General features: G+C 50.6%; 1 protein-coding gene across 3 annotated transcripts; it reads left to right on the forward strand.

Annotated features, from left to right (window-relative positions):
- Nucleotides 1-8,302: 8,302 nt before the first annotated feature.
- On the forward strand, nt 8,303-20,740 carry SLC25A18 (solute carrier family 25 member 18). Of its 3 annotated transcripts, none has more exons than XM_066381143.1 (9): nt 8,303-8,409; nt 9,524-9,650; nt 10,104-10,159; nt 11,040-11,130; nt 15,467-15,585; nt 17,088-17,250; nt 17,913-18,067; nt 19,240-19,315; nt 19,710-20,740. In XM_066381143.1, the coding sequence occupies exons 2-9, from the start codon at nt 9,622-9,624 to the stop codon at nt 19,849-19,851; spliced, it is 831 nt and encodes a 276-aa protein (XP_066237240.1). In that variant the 5' UTR covers nt 8,303-8,409; nt 9,524-9,621; the 3' UTR covers nt 19,852-20,740. The 3 variants fall into 3 exon arrangements, with proteins under 3 accessions (XP_066237240.1, XP_066237239.1, XP_066237238.1); XM_066381142.1 differs by having other exon boundaries at nt 9,524-9,646; XM_066381141.1 differs by having other exon boundaries at nt 8,375-8,409; nt 9,467-9,646.
- The last annotated feature ends 175 nt before the right edge of the window (nt 20,741-20,915 follow it).

A 20,915-nucleotide genomic window follows, 5' to 3' on the forward strand; every position in this document is an offset into this window, starting at 1 on the left:
GAGTCTGGTGTAGGGGCTCCAGTCCCGTGTCACAGGAAGGGATGTAACTTGTCTCACATCACAGTGTAGAAGTAGTAAACTGGGATTCACACCAGCTCAATCACAGTCTTCCTGCAAAGCCTGTTCTCAGGCCCTCTGCCCCCTGTGCAGTGGGCCTATCAATCTCCCTTTGGTGAAGGAAAGCACTGAGTTAAATAGGTTGCCTAAAGTGAGAGTTGACTAACTTGGAGGTGGAATTTGAACCTGGGCCTCTGACTCCAAATCTTCACCTGGCAACAGGTCCTGTCCAGTCCTGACCTGACAGGTTGCCAGCTTTATTCTCTCCTTGCTGCCTGGTCCCTTGCCCCAAGTTAGACAGAATCCCCTAAAGGGAAGGGGTCCGTGTTACCTCTCCCACTCAGAAGTGGCGTCTCCCCGCAGTGCAGAGCTCGCTCACAGCTCAGCAGTACATGCCGCCCGCAGCCCTCCCACCGCTGAGCGCAGGTGCTCAGGGAGGCCCTGCTGAACAAAACCGTGTCCCTGAAGAGGACAACTCGAGACCACTGAAATGCAGACCCCATCACCTGAGCCAGCCACCTGCAATCAAAAGTTCATGAGTCTGAGAGGCAGAGAGAAGTATCTGGCAGCAAATGTCTGTCAGTGTTTGCTTTGCATTGATTTTGCATTGTTTTGTTCTGCTCCTGACCTCAAGGCCTCAGGGTGGTGAGCCTCTGATCGCCCCCGCCCCTTACCCCCCACACACCCACAGTACCTTGAGCAATCCTCAGCCTGCGCTGAGTTCTACCAGCAGCCGTCTGCTCACCACCTGGGGAGGCTCAGCTGGGCTGGAGCCCTTTGGGGTTTTAGTCACCCCAGCAGGAAGAAGGCCACAGTCAAAGCAAGGACTGTAAACCAGCCCTACCCACAGCTCAGAGGTGACCAGGAAACTTGGAAGGTTCTTCCTGAAGCAGGTATGTGTGTTGTCTTACTGTATATCAAGCTTACAGTTGGGGAAAGACCCTCTTCCGGCAAACAGTTGGGGAATAGGCCTGAACAGCCAGTAGGAAAGGGCCTCCTCTCTGCGGCTGAGAGGAGGCTGTCGGCAGGAGGGCTCCCAGCTCCGGGATCTTGGGCAGCATCTAGGTCAGGACGCATCGTCTCCTTATCTCTGAAGAACTGTCCTCACCCTGCTTGTCGAAGGGGCCGGCCGTGGTCCTGGGCCTTGTGCACCTCCTCGCCGTGTGGACAGTGATGGCTGGGACTGGCTGTGAGGCCGGTGGCCATGCCACCCTCACTCACTGGCTCCGATCTATGTCAGACACCTCTGCACAGCCCAGAGATCCTTGGGTCTCAGGACTCTCCTGGACAATGTCGTTGTGATGGGGATGGAGACTAGGAAGGAGACAGCGGTCATAACACATGGGAGCCGCTGAGAGGGGCTATTAAAAAGGTCACAGGAAGGGCCCCTAGACGACATTTGGGACTTGGGAGGGCACTGAAGTCCAAGGGACAATCAGGGCAAATGGGGAGAGTGTAGGGACAGTGCAAGATTCTGCCATGTCCCAGAAGTGGAAGTGCAGCCGGAAGGTGGGGGAGCGCTTCGGGAGGTGCAGCCAGTAGGAATGTAGGGGCCAGGCTGGAGAGGAGCTAAGTCCCAAGGTAGGGCCGGGATGGCAAAGCACTTGAGCAGGGAAGGGCTAAGGGGCAGATGGAAATGGGCCCCAGACGTGTGCCTGTGCTCGCCTGATCCTGTATAGAGGACAGATTAGAGGGCAGCCAGGCAGAAGGCCAGGAGCAGAGCTGGGAGGCTGTCTGGTGCCCGGGCAGGGTGACCCCTGATGGCTGGGGGGAGGCCACAAGAGACTGAAGACAGTGTTTTCTCCCCAGGATAAAGGACCTGTTTTCCCAGTTCAGTATAAACCAAGAGTTTTGTGAAATACAATACAAATTGATTACTAGAAAAATAGAATTAAAAATAAAATATATTGCCTGACCAGGTGGTGGCGCAGTGGATAGAGCAGAGGACCCGGGTTCGAGACCCCGAGGTCTCCAGCTTGAGCGCAGGCTCATCTGGTGTGAGGAAAAGCCCACCAGCTTGAACCCAAGGTCACTGGCTCCAGCAAGGGTTTACTCGGTCTGCTGAAGGCCCGCGGTCAAGGCACATATGAGAGAGCAATCAATGAACAACTAAGGTGTTGCAACGTGCAATGAAAAACTAATGATTGATGTTTCTCGTCTCTGTCCATTCCTGTCTGTCTGTCCCTGTCTATCCCTCTCTCTGACTCACTCTCTGTCTCTGTAAAAAATAAGTAAATAAATAAAAAAATTTTAAAAAAATAAATAAAAGCCTGACCTGTGGTGGCGCAGTGGATAAAGTGTCGACCTGGAAATGCTGAGGTTGCCGGTTCAAAACCCTGGGCTTGCCTGGTCAAGGCACATATGGGAGTTGATGCTTCCAGCTCCTCCCCCCTTCTCTCTCTGTCTCTCCTCTCTCTCCAAGTCTCTCTCTCCCTCTCTCTCCTCTCTAAAAATGAATAAACTTTTAAAAATAATAATAAATAAAATAAAATATAAGCCCAAATTTCTAGTAGTAGGTTCTAAAATCTATTAGTCAAATTGCCGTCAACTTTTTACAACTTTTACTCTTGGTTTCTGTATATTTTCCAGACCAGCAATGAACCGTGTTCCCTTGAGTGGTACTGACTGGAGGGGGACAGGTGGACTGACTTGGGGACAGAAAGGGAAAAGGGAGTCACAAGTAGAGTGCAGGTTTGGCCTGGACACGGGGTGGCTGGTGGGTAGGTCTCAGCCAGGACCGAGAGGAGCTGTCCTGGAGGGCAGATGTGTGGGAAGAGGGAAGCGCTGACTGCTGGAGCATGTGGGAACAACTAGGTAGGAATGGCCAGAAGGCAGTTAAGGCATGGGGCCCAGCAGACACCTGGATGGGAGAGGCTTAAGCAGGCAGCTGGGTCTAGATGGGTCTGCAGAGGGGAAGGTGTCAAGAAGTTCAGGCAGCATTCTGGGGGCACCATCAATGAAGGGACGCTGGTCACAGGAGGCTGAGGGGGCCGGTGGGGAGAGTCTGATGGGCCACAGGAAGCAAGGAATGGAGTGTTTTAATAAGGGAAGAATAAGAATTCCGTTATCTGAGGGTCTCTGCAAACCTACCTGCCCTGGTGCCTGTAGCTCACCACCTGGAATCCCTTCTCTAAACATTTGTCTTAGAGTGTCTGAGCCTCGGGACAAGGTGCTAAGAATCACTTTATACTTTTCTCTGCTTTCCGAATTTCTAATTTTTTTTTCTATTCCTCCAAGTACCTTATGAAATAGAACAAATGTTCATTATTAACAAAAAAAGAATGGACCACTGCCTAAGCACCTATTAACTATTGCCTAAAGGAAGCAGACAGGTGAGATCACAGATTAGTTTTGGTGTTAGGGGTGCGGGCCCCTGGGGTGCTGCCATTCATGTGAACAGACTGCTGGCCCTGACCTGAACACAGCCCCCAGCCCCACCCAGCAGGACCTGTCTGCTTCTGACTGCCCAGGACTGTCCTTAGCCAGCTCCTTGTTTGCAAAACAGTCTGCAGTAGTGAGGGGAATGAGCAAGCAACGCTTTGTGTACACACGTATGTTCGTACACACACACACACAGCACTAGTGCCCCTGCAAACAGGGCACCTGAAGGTCGAGGGACCAGCCCCAGACCTTTCTCATTTCTCTGGTTCAGACTTCCAGCAATTCCATGGTTCTCTGCTCTTCGTAAATCGTGAACAATCACCAAGTCCAAGCCCTTTTTTCCTTTAAGAAGTTCTGTCCCAGCCTGAATAGTGGTGTCACAGTGCACAGTGTCAACCTAGGATGCTGAGGTCTCTGGCTTTAGCACGTGCTCACCAGCCTGAGCACAGGGTCACTTTTTTGAATGTGGGATCATAGACATGATCCCAAGGTCTCTAGCTTGAGCCCAAAGGCCACCAGCTTGAAACCCAAGGTCACTGGATTGAGTACAAGGTCACTGACTTGAGCAAGGGGTCACTGGCTCAGCCAGATTCCCTGTTAAGGCACATATGAAAAACAGTGAACAACTAAGGCGTTGCAAGTACAAGTTGATGGATTCTCATCTCTCTGCTTTCCTCCCTCTCTCTGTCACTCTCCCTCAAACAAAATGTTCTGTCCCAGCCCTGGCCAGGTGGCCTAATAGGTAAAAAGGTCAACCCAGCACACTGAAGTCACAAGTTCAACCCCTGGTTAGGGAAACGTATGTAATGAATACACACTTAAATGGAACAACTAAGTGGAACAAGTTGATGTTGCTTCTCTCTCTGTCTCTAAGTCAAAGGAAAAATTAAAAAAACAGTTCTGCCCCAGCTAGCCCTTGTCCTCTGCACCCTCTTTACCACCTGATCCTTCCCTCTCAGTTGTTTTACTTCCTAACTGACCTGTCACCTGAGAGGTCACTTCTAGAACTATTGCCCTCAAATGACGTTCAACATGGCTATTTTCCCCTTAAGAGCATTCAGGGTTTTCTAACCGCCTGCAGGATCAAATTTGCCAAATGTATCTAACTTTAGGAGGGGCACAGGGTATATGTACCAGTCCCTTCCTCGGCAGCCTCCTTCCCCTGGTTCTACAGAGCCGGCCGCAGTTCCCAGCGTCCCCTCAGCTCTTGCTCACACCACGCTCACCATCCTCCTGTATGTGTGAGCTTCCCGGACTCATTACAGCCACTGCAAACCCCTTCTCCCAGCCACCCCGCAATGGCCTCTCACATTTGGGAGACCTTGCTGCACTCACTAAGCGCCTCAGTTGCTATGAAGTGGAATGTGAAGGTAAATAATTATTTAAGATTTTGGGTTGCCATGTTACAAACACTAACTTGAATTTGCTGAGTACAGCAAGTCCATTCATTAGAAGGTAGTAGAGTGTTCCCTTGGTGCCCAAGGTCAGGAGTGAAGGGCTAACATCGGTTTCATCAGCAGGTCTCCTTACCTCTGTGGCTCTGTTACTTCTCTCTTGCTATAAATTGTCTTGTTTTCCAAACCATGACTGCTTACTGGGTCCCAAGTTTTTCTACAGGAAAAAAAAAATCCCTTGAAAGAGGCTATACAGTCTCTTCTCTCTGGAAGAGACTAAACAACACAGCTTCAGTTAGGTGTCATCCTCAAGACTGTCAGCATCACTTTTTAGGAATATGGCAGCTCCCACTGCAGCCAATGGGTGCCGAGAGGAGAGGGTTCCTGGATGTGGAATGCAGAGATGCGGCTCCTGTCGATGCGGCATCCCACCCTTCGTGCCTGCAGACATGCAGACACAGCCTATTTGCCATACATCCAAACAGCTTTTTATTTTTAATGTATTGATTGATTTTAAAGAGACAGGAATGGGGAGAGAGAAAAACAGAAACATGGATCTATCCCCATATAATACAGTTCAATTATCACTTGTAAAATTGTAAATAGACCTGTCTTCCCAATATGAGATAACTCAATGTCATGACAGAGAAGACACCCAAAAGCAATTACATGGAGCCTCTGGTGTCCTGGTCAAGATTATTTTTTCATTATATCCAGTCCTTGTCCCCTCTGGTCCCAAAAAGTTCCAGAGGTAGCTCCTTATAATTCTGCATCCCAGAGCTTAAATTAGTTTTCCTACTCACTATCCCCTATATTGTTTTCCCCAGATTCCATTTAGAACTGGAGAGATTTTTTTCTATTGCCCAATAGTGTAAAGCGTAGATCACACTTTTTTTTTTTAAGTGAGAGGAAGGGAGGCAGAGACAGACTTCTGCATGCCCCAGGACCAGGATCCACCTGGCAAGACCACTAGGGGGCGATGCTCTGCCAATCTAGTGCCCTGGCTCCGTTGCAACCGGAGCCATTTTTTAGCACCTGAGGAGGATGGCCGTGAGCACCTGGAGCCAACTTGCTCTAATAAAGCCATAGCTACAGGAGAGGAGGAGAAAGAGAGAGGTAGAGAAAGAAAGAAAGAAGTGAGAGGGGGAGGGGTGGATAAGCAGATGGGCGCTTTTCCTGTGTGCCCTGACCGGCTATCAAACCCAGGACTTCCACATGCCAGGCGAATGCTCTACTGCTGAGCCAACCAGCCAGGGCCAGATCACACCTTTAAAAAAGTGATAAGGCTTGACCAAGCAGTGGTGCAATGGATAGAGCATCAGCCTGGGATGCTGAGGACCCAGGTCTGAAACCCCAAGGTCACTGGCTTGAGCAAGAGGTCACTGACTTGGGCCTGGCCGGTTTGCTCAGTGGTAGAGCGTCGGCCTGGCATGCAGGAGTCCCGGGTTTGATTCCCGGCCAGGGCACACAAGAGAAGCACCCATCTGCTTATCCACCCCTCCCCCTCTCCTTCCTCTCGGTCTCTCTCTTCCCCTCCCGCAGCCAAGGCTCCATTGGAGCAAAGTTGACCCGCTGAGGATGGCTCTGTGGCCTCTGCCTCAGGCGCTAGAATGGCTCTGGTTGCAACAGAGCAACACCCCAGATAGGCAGAGCATCGCCCCCTGGTGGGCGTGCCAGGTGGATCCCAGTCGGGCGCATCCGGGACTTCCGCACGCCAGGCCGACGCTCTACAACTGAGCCAACTGGCCAGGGCCTATCTTTTTAATCCTCTGCTGTCTCTTCTCAACACTGCAGCCACATGGTCCTGTCAAGAACATGTCATTTCACCTGACCAGGTGGTGGCGCAGCAGATAGATCATTGGCCTGGGACACTGAGGACCCAGGTTTGAAACTCCAAGATCGCCAGCTTGAGCATGGGATCACAGACATGACCTATGGTCGCTGGCTTGAGCCCAAAGGTCACTGACTTGAGTCTAAGATCACTGGCTGAGCAAGGAGTCATTGGTTTGGCTGTAGCCCCCAGTCAAGGTACATATAAGAAAGCAATCAATGAACAACTAAGGTGCCACAATGAAGAACTGATGCTTCTCATCTCTCCCCCTTCCTGTCTGTACTCCCCTTTCTCTCTCTCTCTCTCTCTTGAAAAAACAAAAAAAAAGCATGTTGTGATTTTTTTTTGGTATTTTTCTGAAGTGAGAAGTGGGGAGGCAGAGAGACAGACTCCCACATGCGCCCTACCTGGATCCACCCAGCAAGCCCACTAAGGGGCCATTCTAGCACCTGAGGTGGAGGCCATGGAGCCATCCTCAGTGTCCCAGGCCAACTTTGCTCCAGTGGAGCCTTGGCTGCAGGAGAGAGACAGAGAAGAGGGGGAAGGGTGGAGAAGCAGATGGGCACTTCTGTGTGCCCTGCCCGGGAATTGAACTCAGGACTTCCATATGCCGGGCCAGTGCTCTACCACTGAGCCAACTGGCCAGGGCCTGTTTCTCTTTTTATTCAGAAAAGCTAATGGTCTTTTTTTTTTTTTTTTAATAAAATTGAGAAAGACAAGAAGGAAGGTAGATGAGAAGAATCAACTCATAGTTGTGGTACTTCAGTTGTTCATTGATTGCTTTCTCATACATGCCTTGACCGGGGGGCTTTAGCTGAGCCAGTGACCCCTTGCTTGAGCCTGTGACCTTGGGTTCAAGCCAACAACCATGAGATCATGTCCATGATCCCACACTCACCCAGCGACCTCTAGGTTTCAAGCCTGGGGCCTCAGCATCCCAGAGCACACCAGGCTGACACTCTTTTCACTGCGCTGTCACTTGGTCAAGCCTGATCTCTTTTGTTCCCCAAATGAAAATACCTGGAGACAGCAGAGTACTTCTGGCAGCCTAGGAGACCAGTGAGGAGCATGGGAGAGGAAGGTATGCTCACAGTTTGGAGGAGTCTAGGGAGAGGAGACTCCCTGAGCCAAGCTGTGCCTCTACGGAGCGGAGCGTCAGGACTCAGGAATCCCTGCCCCGCCCCTCCATTTGGAACCAGGACCCTCCTCAGAAGCTGTAACAGTTATTGTTACTCTGACTTCCTGGCATCCAGTATAAACAAGTCCACAGACTTACTGTAGCCCAGTCTTTACAACAGGGTTGTAGGGAGTTCAGAAAACACATTTTAAGAGCCAAAAGGTCACTTCTCTCCTTGAGCCTGGTGCAACACACAACCCTACCTCATCCTCTCTTCTGGTCTCAATCCCCAACGTTCAAAAGGTGTCAGGAGTTGAGGGAGAGCAATATGCGAATCGTGTTCTATCCTGTCACAGATGCAGTCCTCCCACCAGCAGGCCAGTGCTGGCTGGACAGCGTCCTAGAGGAGGAGGCCACGGCAGCCAGAGGAGGCTGTGGTCACAGGAGGCTTGGCCACTCTGCTCTCTGCTGTGGTGGGCTGCAGTCAAGGACACGGCCCCTCCTCCCGTGACAGCCAGCTGTCAGCCTCTCCCGTGACAGCCAGCTGTCAGCCCCCAGGAGTGACAGACAGCCTTGTATCCTGGGACCACCGGATTCATCCCCTGAAGAATGCCCAAGCAGGACTTGAGGTAACTCTAGCTGAGCCAGACCTTGTCCCTGGCCGGATCTAGGAGGTCGTCACCAGGTGATCACAGACTTGGCACCCCCAGGCTCCTCAAAATAGGCGAGTCCTAGGAGCAGAAAGAGATGCTTCTAGATACTAAAGTTTGTTTCTGAACTGGTTTATACATGTGTACACATTCATACAATCTGTCATTGTTTGGGCTGCGTCTGCTCAGACTGCAAAATGTAATTATTGCCTAACCCCTTCCCAGTGATCCACCTCCAAATGATTTCTCTCCCATCTGCGTCTGGCCACAAAGACGATGAAATGTCACTAGGCTCCAAGGAATCTGAGAAAGCTTATTTTCTATTTTCAGACTTTAAAAACTCTTCAAGAGCAAGGGGCTCAGTGTATGTGAAGTGAGACTTCTCTTTGCTTTGGGCTAGAGTCAGATGGTCTCAGTAATTTAACCCTGGTGACCTCATGCTGACTAGCAACCCCTAATGCCAGAAAAGCGTGTCCTCTTGTTAATAATAGCTACTGTTGCCAAACACATTAACCGTTTTTACAGAGGGGAAAGCAGGGGTCGGAGAAGTAAGATAACCTGCTAAACTAACAGCATAGCCAGGATTTAACATCTGTTCTGATGAACTTAAGTCCAAAATGAAATGTCAGTCCCCGGGGACAGGCCCTTGATGGAGCTTTGAAGGGGACCCTCTGAGGCCCAGCTAAGACTCTTCTGCACCCTGGTGGGGTCCCAGGAGGCAGAGCTGGCACTCTGGCATCCTTTGCAGAAGCCCTTGAAGTGTCCTACCTTTAGGAACATCTCCCTGTGGGGTTAGGGCAGGATGCTTCAGACCTGGTGAGCATAATGCCCCTAACCTATCTATGGAACTGGACCAGGGTTAGGAGGCTCAACAGGTCGGGTAGGGAAGCTGCAGGGTCGGGGCAGGAAGCTGAGGAGAGGGTCTCTGGACACCTGTAGGGCTGAGGCCACAGGGCCCCCTTCCTGTCCTTGCTCTGCTCGGTCGCTGCCCCCTGCCTGCCTCCCTTTGTTCCTGTCTGGTCCTGGTTGTGTACAGCTCTCTGCAGATGGCTTTCTCCCCCCTCTCGGTGCCTCCCTTCTTCCCACGGATCAGTGTCACAGCAAAGCTCATCAATGGAGGCGTGGCAGGGCTCGTGGGGGTGACCTGTGTGTTCCCCATCGACTTGGCTAAGACTCGGCTTCAGAACCAGCATGGAAAAGATATCTACAAAGGAATGTAGGTACTGATGAAGAAGTGGGTGAGAGGCTCCTAGAGGGGGGCTGAGGGGCCTTTCTGCTCCAGTCCATTTAGGAAGTGTGAGAATTAGGGTGAGGGGGCAGCAGAGGAGTCTGTCCATTTAGGAAGTGTGAGAATTAGGGTGAGGGGGCAGCAGAGGAGTCTGTCCATTTAGGAAGTGTGAGAATTAGGGTGAGGGGGCAGCAGAGGAGTTGGTCCATTTAGGAAGTGTGAGAGTTAGGGTGAGGGGCAGCAGAGGAGTTGGTCCATTTAGGAAGTGTGAGAATTAGGGTGAGGGGGCAGCAGAGGAGTCTGTCCATTTAGGAAGTGTGAGAATTAGGGTGAGGGGGCAGCAGAGGAGTTGGTCAGCTGGAGTGAGCCAAGCAGGGTTAGAGCCCTGGGTGAAAGGAGGGGGTTCCTGTTCACCACTAACTTCCTTCTCTGCCTCTGGTTCTAGGGTAGACTGCCTGATGAAGACGGCGAGAGCGGAAGGCTTCCTGGGCACATACCGAGGTGGGCTTACCAGCTGTCCTAGGGCTGGGCCAAGTGAGGGCAAAAGGTGTGGCACAGGGGTGTCTGTGAGTTTGTGGGGCATTGGGAAGTGGTATTCTTTCTGCCTGGGCTGTCCAGTGATTCTGGACCACGCTGCTTTGCACAAGCCCCTTTGTTCTTTGGTAGACAGAGGTAGTACGGTAAGGTCGGGGTACTGGTGAATACACCAAGTTGCCCAGAAACCCTAGGCTGCATCCCGGCACAACTGCTGCCTGTGTGATGTGAAGTTGGGGGCAAGTGAACCCTCTCAGGGCTGCAGGGCACCTCCACCACCTCCTGCAGAGGAAGAGGCAACAAGGGCAGAAAACAGAAAGTGTTCTGAGCTCCTCAGAAGGGGGTCAGTGGGCTGCTCTTCCCTGACACAGCTGTGCTGCCCCCATCCCCTGCAGTGTCTTCACCCAAGGGGACACAGCTGTGATGTGCCCCGAGAAACGGGCACAAAGCTGAGGCTGAGGAGGAGCTAATGTGCCCATGTCCATCGAGAGACGGAGAAACTGCTGGGACCAGCAAGTGCGGTGGAGTGGCTGGAGCCCATCCTAGTCCCTCAGGACTTGAGTGGGGCTTGTTGAGGGGAACAGCTCACTTATCGTCAGAGAGCAGCAAGGACAGATTTCCTCATAACTGCACCGATGAGCCCGCAGAGGAAATAGACATTACAAAAGAAAACTGCTGTGGGCAGAGTGTTTCAGTAAAATATCAGAGGAAGCCTCCTTGACCTCCACCCCTGAGCTCCTTTCTGCTCCCAGAAAAAACCTTCTGAGAGCAGAGTACGAGTGGCATACTCTGGACATGGGCACTTCTGAGATGGCCTTGACCCCTTGTCTTCGCTGTCTGCTCCCAGGAGCTGCAGTGAACCTCACCCTGGTCACTCCAGAGAAGGCCATCAAGCTGGCAGCCAATGACTTCTTCCGGCACCTGCTCATGGAAGATGGGTACGGCCCAGGGCAGGATGGGCATGGAGATCCTTCACGGCATGTCTGATCTGGGGAAGATGGCGGGCAGAGGACTGCAGCACCTTCTGTTTACTGACTGCATGTATATGAACAAGTGTACACAGGAGGCTAAGGAGAAAATGGGCTGGCAAGATTTGGAGGTTCTAGCCTGATCAGGCAGTGGTGCAGTGGATAGAGCGTCAGACTGGGATGTGGAGGACCCAGGTTCAAGACCCCGAGGTCGCCAGCTTGAGCATGGGCTCATCTGGTTTGAGCAAGGCTCACCAGCTTGAGTCCCAGGTCACTGGTTCGAGCAAGGGGTCAATTGGTTTGCTGTGCCCCCCACCCCCCATCAAGGCACATATGAGAAATCAATCAATGAACAACTATGGAGCTACAACGAAGAATTGATGTTTCTCATCTGTCTCCCTTCCTGTCTGTCTGTCCCTATCTGTCCCTCTCTGACTCTGTCTCTGCCACAAAAAAAAATAATAATAAAAAAAATTGGAGGTTCTAGACACAGATTGAGACAGACTGCCCATATAGAATATATACTCATCAACTAGCTGATGAGTACTTTTCAGTTTTTAGATATAATAGACACTCAGGACTGTATGAGGTTAAGGTGTACAGCATAATGACATAATGACTTGACACACCTATTGTGATCGCTGCAATGTGAACATCTATCCCACGTCACAAAAATCATTTTCTTGTGATGAGAACTTTTGGATTTACTCTCTTAGCAACTTTCAAATTTACCATAGGACAGTGTTTCTTTATTATTTTATTTTATTTTTTTGTATTTTTCTGAAGCTGGAAATGGGGAGAGACAGTCAGACAGACTCCCGCATGCGCCCGACCGGGATCCACCCGGCACGCCCACCAGGGGCGATGCTCTGCCCACCAGGGGGCGATGCTCTGCCCCTCCGGGGCGTTGCTCTGCGGCGACCAGAGCCACTCTAGCACCTGGGGCAGAGGCCAAGGAGCCATCCTCAGCGCCCGGGCCATCCTTGCTCCAATGGAGCCTTGGCTGCGGGAGGGGAAGAGAGAGGAAGGAGGGAGTGGGGGTGGAGAAGCAAATGGGCGCTTCTCCTATGTGCCCTGGCTGGGAATCGAACCCCAGTCCCCCGCACGTCAGGCCAATGCTCTACCGCTGAGCCAACCAGCCAGGGCCTAGGACAGTGTTTCTTGTAGTCACCACGCTGTACATTATATCTGCAATACTAATAATTGGTACTGTGGGGTTTTTGGGGTTTTTTTTTACAGAGACAGAGACAGGAACAAAGAGAGATGAGAAGCATCAATCATCCGTTTTTCTTTGCAACACCTTAGTTGTTCATTGTTTGCTTTCTCATATGTGCCTTGACCGTGGGCCTTCAGCAGACCGAGTAACCCCTTGCTCAAGCCAGCGACCTTGGGTCCAAGCTGGTGACCTCAGGGTCTCTAACCTGGATCCTCTGCATCCCAGTCCGATGCTCTATCCACTGCACCACCGCCTGGTCAGGTGGTAGTGTGTACCTTTTGATGACCTTTACCCACCTCCTAACCACAAACCTGGTCTCTTATTCTAGATGTTCCAATGTCTTGGCTATTTAAAGCCATGCAGCAATGAACACAGGGCACAGAGCCTCTTCCAACAGTGACTTCATTTCCAGAAGTAGGATTGCTGGATCATATGCTAGCTCTATTTTTAATTTTTTTTTTGTTTTTTTTTGGTTTTTTTGTTTGTTTGTTTTGTTTTGAGATTTAAGAGAGAGGAACAGATAGGGGCAGACAAGAAGGGAGAGATGAGAAGCCTCAATTTTTATTTTATTTTATTTTTTTGTATTTTTCTGAAGTTGAAAACGGGGAGGCAGTCAGACAGACTCCCACATGTGCCCGACTGGGATCCACCCAGCATGCCCACCAGGGGGCAATGCTCTGCCCATCTGGGGGCATCGCTCTGTTGCGACCAGAGCCATTCTAGCGCCTGAGGCAGAGGCCATGGAGCCATCCCCAGCGCCCGGGCCAGCTTTGCTCCAATGGAGCCTCAGCTGTGGGAGGGGAAGAGAGAGACAGAGAGGAAGGAGAGGGGAAGGGGTGGAGAAGCAGATGGGCGCTTCTCTTGTGTGCCCTGGCCGGGAATCGAACCTGGGATTCCTGCACGCCAGGCCGACGCTCTACCACTAAGTAAACCGGCCAGGGCCAGCATCAATTCTTTGTTGCAGCTTCTTAGTTGTTCATTGATTGCTCTCTCATATGTGTCTTGACCAAGGGGGCTATAGCAGAGCAAGTGATCCCTTGCTCAAGCCAGCGACCTTAGGCTCTAGCCAGCAACCTTTGCCTCAAGCTGGTGAACCCAAACTCAAGCCGGTGACCTCGGGGTTTATTTATTATTATTTTTTTTAGAGAGAGAGAGAGAGTCAGAGTGAGGGATAGACAGGGACAGATAGACAGGAACGGAGAGATGAGAAGCATCAATCATCAGTTTTTTGTTGCGACACCTTAGTTGTTCATTGATTGCTTTCTCATATGTGCCTTGACCGTGGGCCTTCAGCAGACCGAGTAACCCCTTGCTCGAGCCAGTGACCTTGGGTCCAAGCTGGTGAGCTTTTTGCTCAAGCCAGATGAGCCCATGCTCAAGCTGGTGACCTCAGTGTCTCGAACCTGGTTCCTTCTGCATCCCAGTCCGACACTCTATCCACTGAGCCACCGCCTGGTAAGGCTGCATCTCTCTTGATCACTAGTGATGTTGAACATCTTTTTATGTCCTTGCTGGCTGGCCATCTGTGTCTTCTTTGGAAAAATGTCTACTTAGGTCCTTTGCTCATTTTTTTTTTTTTTTTGTATTTTTCCAAAGCTGGAAACGGGGAGGCAGTCAGACAGACTCCCACATGAGCCCGACTGGGATCCACCCAGCATGCCCACCAGGGGGCGATGCTCTGCCCATCTTGGGGCGTCGCTCTGCCGCAATCAGAGCCATCCTCAGCGCCCAGGCAAACTTTGCTCCAGTGGAGCCTTGGCTGCGGGAGGAGAAGAGCGAGACAGAGGAAGGAGAGGGGAAGTGGAGAAGCAGATGGGCGCTTCTCCTGTGTGCCTTGGCCGGAAATCGAACCTGGGACTCCTGCACGCCAGGCCAATGCTCTACCACTGAGCCAACTGGCCAGGGCCCACTTTTTCATTTTGTTGTTTCTTATCTTGGGAAGCTTTTTAGTTTGAAGTTGCCCCATTTATTTATTTTTTTTAATTTTTACTTATTGATTTTAGCATGAAAGGGAGAGACACAGGAACTAACCGGGGATTGAACTGGCAACTTCTGCACTTCAGGACAACACTCAAACCAACTGAGCTATCAGGCCAGGGGGAGATGTGTCCCATTTATTATTTTTGCTTTTGTTATTTGTGCTTTAGGTGACTTCTGTCAAGGAGCTTTTCCTGTGTCCTTCTAGTTTTATTATTTCAGGTCTTACATTTAATTCTTTAATTCATTTTCGACTAACTTTTGTAAGTGTGTAAGACTGGGCTCTCATTTCATCCCTTCACATGTGGATGTCCAAGGTCTCGGCACCCTTTACTGATGAAACTATCCTTTCCCCACTAAAGTGTTCCTGGCTCCCTTGTCAGACATTAGTTGAGTGTAGATGCAGGATCTATGTCTGGGTTCTCCAGTCCACTCCATTCTTTGTGAGTCTTATGCAGACACGTTTAAAAGTCAATCCCAGCTGACCAAGCGGTGGCGCAGTGGATAGAGCATCAGACTGGGATGCAGAGGACCCAGGTTCAAGATCCCGAGGTCGCCTGCTTGAGTGCGGGCTCACTTGGCTTGAGCATAGAATCATAGACATGATCCCAAGGTCGCTGGCTTGAACAAGTGGTCACTCGCTTTTCTGTAACCCCCCAATGAAAGCACATATGAGAAAGCAATCAATGAACTAAGGTGCTGTAACAAAGAACTGACGCTTCTCATCTCTCTCCGTTCCTGTCTGGCCCTATCTGTCCCTCTTTCTGACTCTCTCAAAAAAAACCCACAAAAATGTCAACCCCAAGCATCCTCTAGTTCCTTTAGAGATCAGGAAAAGTCGGACTCCTGCAATAGGTAGTTTCCTCAGACTCGTGTCAACTTCCGTGCAGGTGCTCCCTCCCTGGTAGCATGTGTTAAATTTAGTGTCACATCTTGAAGGAGACTGAGCCTAAGAGCCAAGTGACTATTTACTCAACTGGGGCACTGGCAGTTGGTGGCAACAAGGCTAAATACCATACATGAAACGTCTCAACTACTGAGGAAGAGTAGATGGCCGGGTGGGGACTGAAGGGCTAGCCTATGACTGAGGGACCCCAACTCTTGGCCCCATAGGATGCAGCAGAACCTGAAGATGGAGATGCTGGCTGGATGTGGGGCTGGACTGTGCCAGGTAGTGGTCACCTGTCCCATGGAAATGCTCAAGATTCAGCTGCAGGACGCGGGGCGCTTGGGTAAGGACTGCCCCAATGCACAGGGGACCATAGAGGTTGTGATCAAAACAGACCCCCCACATCTGCATGCACTTCAGCCAGTCTGGTGGCGCATCCAGCCTTCTAGGTCAGAAGACATCTGCCTATGGTTACTGTCGCAGATGTCAATACCTCCAGCTACAGAATAACAGAGAGAACAGATAACACTCACCCTCACACCTCTATCACAGTGCCCTGACACCTGGGCTCAATTTCCTAAAGAGCTTAAGCAACATCATGGCCTGTCCTTGAACACTTCAGTCAACTGAAGCGTTATTGTCCTAGATAACAGTATGCAACAGGTGCTGGGCTTTCGGGGATAGGCATAAGAAGCGAGAGCAATTTCTAGTCTTTTGTTTATCTCGGGAAGAAGTTTGGCCCTTTGATAGATTCTGGTCCTCTCAGAAATATACAGGGTGTAGGTCCCAAAGCCTGTCTGAAGAGCAAAGGCTGGCTGGCTAGTTGGAGGATGCCCCCCAGTTAATAAGCCCATGTCATCTAACAGAGCACCTAACAAGGTCCTCACAAAATGTGAGTACCCTTCCCCTCCTCAACTGTGACCCGTGCTGTGCTGCTCAGGGCTAGCCCCGCCTGAAGCGATGAACTGCAGGAAGAACACAGTACAGACCCCAGAAGCCCTCACTGTGCTTTGCTCTGTAAAGAGCAAACAGCTGTAACATTTTGTTTCTCGGCTTGGTAAGAAGTTTTAGTATTCCTAAAGCATATTAAGAGAAAACTAGCATATGGGTGAATTATGTGCATCTGAAAAAGGGAGAGTGATGCTCACTGGTGGGAGCTGTGTGAGGCCTGCAGGCCTAGGTCACCACCACACAAAACATGCCGTCACTAGCTTCCCTGTAGAAAATTCTGCACCGCTTGAAACCCAAGCAGAAACAGGGACATGAGATAGTGTCCTTTTAGCAAGAAAGAGCCTGTCTCTGCACAAAGCTGCTCAGACCATGAGAATTAAGAAAACTAATATTCGCAGTCAGTGGCCACTAATGGGACACAGCCACATCTGAAATGCTTCCATTTAATATGCTCAGGAAAAAATTCCATTCTACTTATTAGATGTTTAGCTCATTCTATTATGAGCTCTAAATTATTTCACTAAAATGGGCTGACATCTCAGGAATCAAGTTATATAAAATAGTGCAGAGACTAACGGACATCTCTACCAAAGTCGGAAGATGTTTTTAAGCAGAGAATCTGCCACTTTACGCACCAGGCAGAAAGTACACGGGGATCTCGTGGTTTAGAAGTGGCAGACAGACTGAAAACCCCGGAGGAGTGGGGGTCGGGGAGTGCAGGGCCCTGGGCAGCAGGGCAACTTGTTAGGTAACATAGATCTTATAAAGATTTCCTTGTTTCCTTTCTAAGATTAGTACAACCCCTGGAGTTCTAGCAGTGCCCTCATCTGGTGGAGCTGCCCCAGAGGCAGGCTCACCTTGGGCCCGTTGTGATATCTGCCCTCTCCCTCATAGCGACCCATCACCAGGGCTCAGCTGCTGCACCATCCTCCACTCCCTGCACTGCTGGCTCCACTCCCACACACAAGCGTCCATCGGCCACCCTCATTGCCTGGGAGCTACTTCGCACCCAGGGCCTGGCTGGTCTCTATAAGGGCCTGGGTGCCACTCTCCTCAGGTGAGACTTTCTTCCCGAACCCGGGACACAGAAGGGCCCCACGTGAATAGAGGGCATGGAGGGCCAGAGGGATGGCTGCCCAATATTCCTGTGTTCTCCCTAGAACATTCACCATCTCTGTGCTGCAGATCCTGTCCAGCATGGGTGACTGGAGAACACTTCAGGGCCCCTTGTCTAGGGACCAGGCCCAGATTCCTATTGAGTGTACCATGGCCCAAAGGCACCAAGAATGTCCTGTGTACAAAGGACTATGGGCCGTCTATATCTGAGTAGATATACCCCCTCACTTTACTTTGCTCCTTCACCGAAATTCTTTAAGTTGATCAGAAGTACCCTAGGCCAGGGGTTCATTTTCTATTCCCTAGGCAACAGATGGATGTCACCTTTCTGCCCTCCCACCCAACACTCAACATAGTCTTCACTGGCCACTACTGCCCTGCTCTTCCCTGGCTTACCCACCGTTACAGAACACTCACTAGCCCCCGAATCTGCACTGGCTCCGCATGAGCCGCAGGGCTGGGAGGGTGGAGTGTGCAGAGACGGGGGCTGGGAGGGTGTGGGGTGGGGCTGTCTCTGAGCCTCTGTAGCTTCTGAGCATACCGTGGGACCTCAGGGAAAGCCCCAGAGTGGCCTGCAGTTCAGTGTCTCCTCCTCTCCTACAGAGATGTCCCCTTCTCCATCATCTACTTCCCACTGTTTGCCAACCTCAACAACCTGGGGTACAACGAGCTCACTGGGAAGGCGTCCTTTGCTCATTCTTTTGTGTCAGGCTGTGCCGCAGGCTCCGTAGCGGCTGTCACAGTAACACCACTGGACGGTAAGTGTAGTCGAGACTTAAAGGCTGCCGGGGTTGCCCCGTTTTACAAATCAAGCACCTGTATGGTTATTTAGGGGATAAATAGTAACCTTGCACTTTCAGCATAGATGAAATAGCCTCAAACTAAAAACTCATGAGTTATAATCTACAGCCTCTGTCAGGTCCTCCCAGAAAAGGTGAGGCCAAGACGACCTTCAGTCTGTTAACACTAACAAACCCTCCAACTGTTCAGGTGCACATTTCACTAGTTTTTTGTCATCCTGAGCAGCTGTGAGCATCAGCTGGAAATGACTGCTCAGGCCGTGGCCCGGGTTAGCTCAGTCGGTTAAGAGTGTCATCCCAAAACAGCAAGGTTGAGGATTCAATCCCTAGTCAGGGCACACATGGGAAGCAATAAAAAAATGCAAGACTGAGTGGAACAAATGCTTCCCTTCCCCCTCCCCTCTTCGTCTCTAAAAATCAATAAAAATTAAGCCCTGGCTAGATAGCTCAGTTGGTTGGAGCATCATCCCCGAGCGCAGAGGTTGCCGGTTCTATTCCCAGTCAGGGTGCACACAGGAGCAGCTCAATGTTCCTCTATTTCTCTCTTCCCTGCCTCTCAACAAAAAAGAAAGTAAAAAAAAAAGATCGCTCATACTTTAAATCTGAAAGCTAGCCCTGGCCAGGTAGCTCAGTTGGTTAAAGCATTGTCCCAATACATCAAGGTTGATACTCTGGTTTCTCTTCAGATCACATACATCAAGGTTGTGGGTTTGATCCCTGGTCAGGGCAAATACAGGAATCAACCACTGAATACATAAATAAGTGGGACAATAAATTGTTCTCTTTCCCTTCCTCTCTAAAAGCAATAAATAAAAAGTTGAAGGTGAATGAGAAGAACTATGCTTCCCACCCTTTAGGCTACGGCCAGCTCCTTCCTGCAACTCAGGTGGACCTTTCCACAGCATGAGTGCCCTGAATTATCACACAGGAACCATGTTGTTTCTAACTCCTTCATTTCATACATGAGGCCCCAAGATGGGAAGGTCCTCAAGCACAGACCCTGCAGTGGCAGTGGTCCCAGGAGCCAACTGTGTGTGCAGGCTGTGAAACAAGTCCTGACCCCTTCCTGTTAGCAAGAGAACACCAAAAGCAGCATGCTCCCCACTTATTTTAACTTCTGCTTGATTCAGTTTTGAAAACTCGAATCCAAACCCTCAAGAAAGGCCTGGGTGAGGACAGCTATAGTGGGATCATGGACTGTGCCAGGTGAGCACCCACCCCCTCTGCCACGGTGTCCCTGCACCTGATCCAGAGCCCCACAATGAGCTTGGTATTTCTCTAAATTTCGTTCCTCTCCCTTCTCTCCCAACAGAAGCAGGTGCACTGGGAACTTTTTCCTTCTTTGCATCCCTACAGCATCTTGCCCCAAAGTCTAGCAAACTGAGACAGTTTTCCACAGCCTGAACCCAACTACTCAGTAACTGCACTGCATGCACACAATGGGGAGGGGGGCATGGCTCCCACACTGCTAGGATCTCAGCACCACTGTGGAAAGGGACACCTGCCCTCAATGAAAAGATGCACAAACAGGGGAGAGGGTGTCATGAGCACCACTTGCCGTGTGCTTCTGCCCAGCAGCTCAGTGCTCTTCTTTCCCCAGGAAGCTGTGGACTCAGGAGGGGCCGTCCACCTTCATGAAGGGAGCAGGCTGCCGGGCCCTCGTCATAGCCCCGCTCTTCGGGATCGCCCAAGGGGTCTACTTCATTGGCGTTGGAGAGTGGATCCTGAAGTGCTCTGAATAGACATAGCTGGCACTCAAGTTCCTTACTGGCTGCCATCTCTCTGGACGAGGAGAGCAAGCTGCCCACAGGTTGTGTTCTGTCCTCTAACTGGTGGTGCAACTTCAGTCTCTGTTCTAACAAGTGAGCTTGCTGCAGCCCTAGTCTCCCTTCAAAAACCCCTACTCACCTAACCTTTGAACAAACACAGAACACGCTTTGGCTACAGAAGCTGTAGGACCTTAGCAGACAGTGAAGACAGAAGGGCTGCTCCTCCAGCACACACTGATTCAGCACCCACGATTCACGTGGGGGGTTCGTTTTGTTACAGGAATTAACTTGTGGTCCATCCCAGCACTTATTTCAGGAAAAGGAGAATCAGAAGTTCAAGGGGACTATCGAAGATCCTAAAGTCGGCACCTCATTCAAAACCAAGCAAAACCGCCTGACCTGTGGTGGCGCAGTGGATAAAGCATCGACCTGGAAATGCTGAGATTGCCGGTTCGAAACCCTGGGCTTGCCTGGTCAAGGCACATATGGGAGTTGATGCTTCCAGCTCCTCCCCCCTTCTCTCTCTGTTTCTCTCTCTCCTCTCTAAAAATGAATAAATAAAAAAATTAAAAAAAAAAAAAACAAAAAAACAAGCAAAACCTTTGGCATCTTGGATGGCTGAGGAGTAGGGCCACCCACACTGGACAGCCTCCATCCCACATCCCCCTCCTGCTTGAAATGAAGCAACCAGTGACAGTCCCTTGTAAGCACTGGGAACAGAGACAGGTTGTCATCTACCAAACAACATGAAAATATACAGTAGACCTTCCTCTCTCCAAAAACCCCCTTACTTTCTTTTCTGATTCTGCCAAAGATAGTAAAACTACTTCTCAATAAAGCTGTGGAACCTCTAAGGACTGAAGACACTGAACTCCTGTGAGTGATCTGTGGGAAGACTAAGGGTTGGAAGAACACCTGTGGGTGAGGCTCAGGGGCACCTGGAGGGTTAATGGTTTTAAGTACTGACAGCTGTCAAGCAGCAAATGCTACAGAAATTTGGAAAATGCTATCTTTTCTAGATACCTCACTAAGAACTT

The sequence above is a fragment of the Saccopteryx leptura genome, chromosome 4, assembly GCF_036850995.1.
Source record: "Saccopteryx leptura isolate mSacLep1 chromosome 4, mSacLep1_pri_phased_curated, whole genome shotgun sequence".
In the NCBI taxonomy this organism is placed as follows: domain Eukaryota; kingdom Metazoa; phylum Chordata; class Mammalia; order Chiroptera; family Emballonuridae; genus Saccopteryx; species Saccopteryx leptura.

Coding starts and splice junctions, on each gene's coding strand:
- SLC25A18 (XM_066381141.1), top strand. CDS start 8,390: ATGCCCAAGCAGGACTTGAG. Junction 9,647..10,103: donor AAAGATATCTACAAAGGAAT/GTAGGTACTGAT, acceptor CTCTGGTTCTAG/GGTAGACTGCCTGATGAAGA. Junction 17,251..17,912: donor CTGGGTGCCACTCTCCTCAG/GTGAGACTTTCT, acceptor CCTCTCCTACAG/AGATGTCCCCTTCTCCATCA.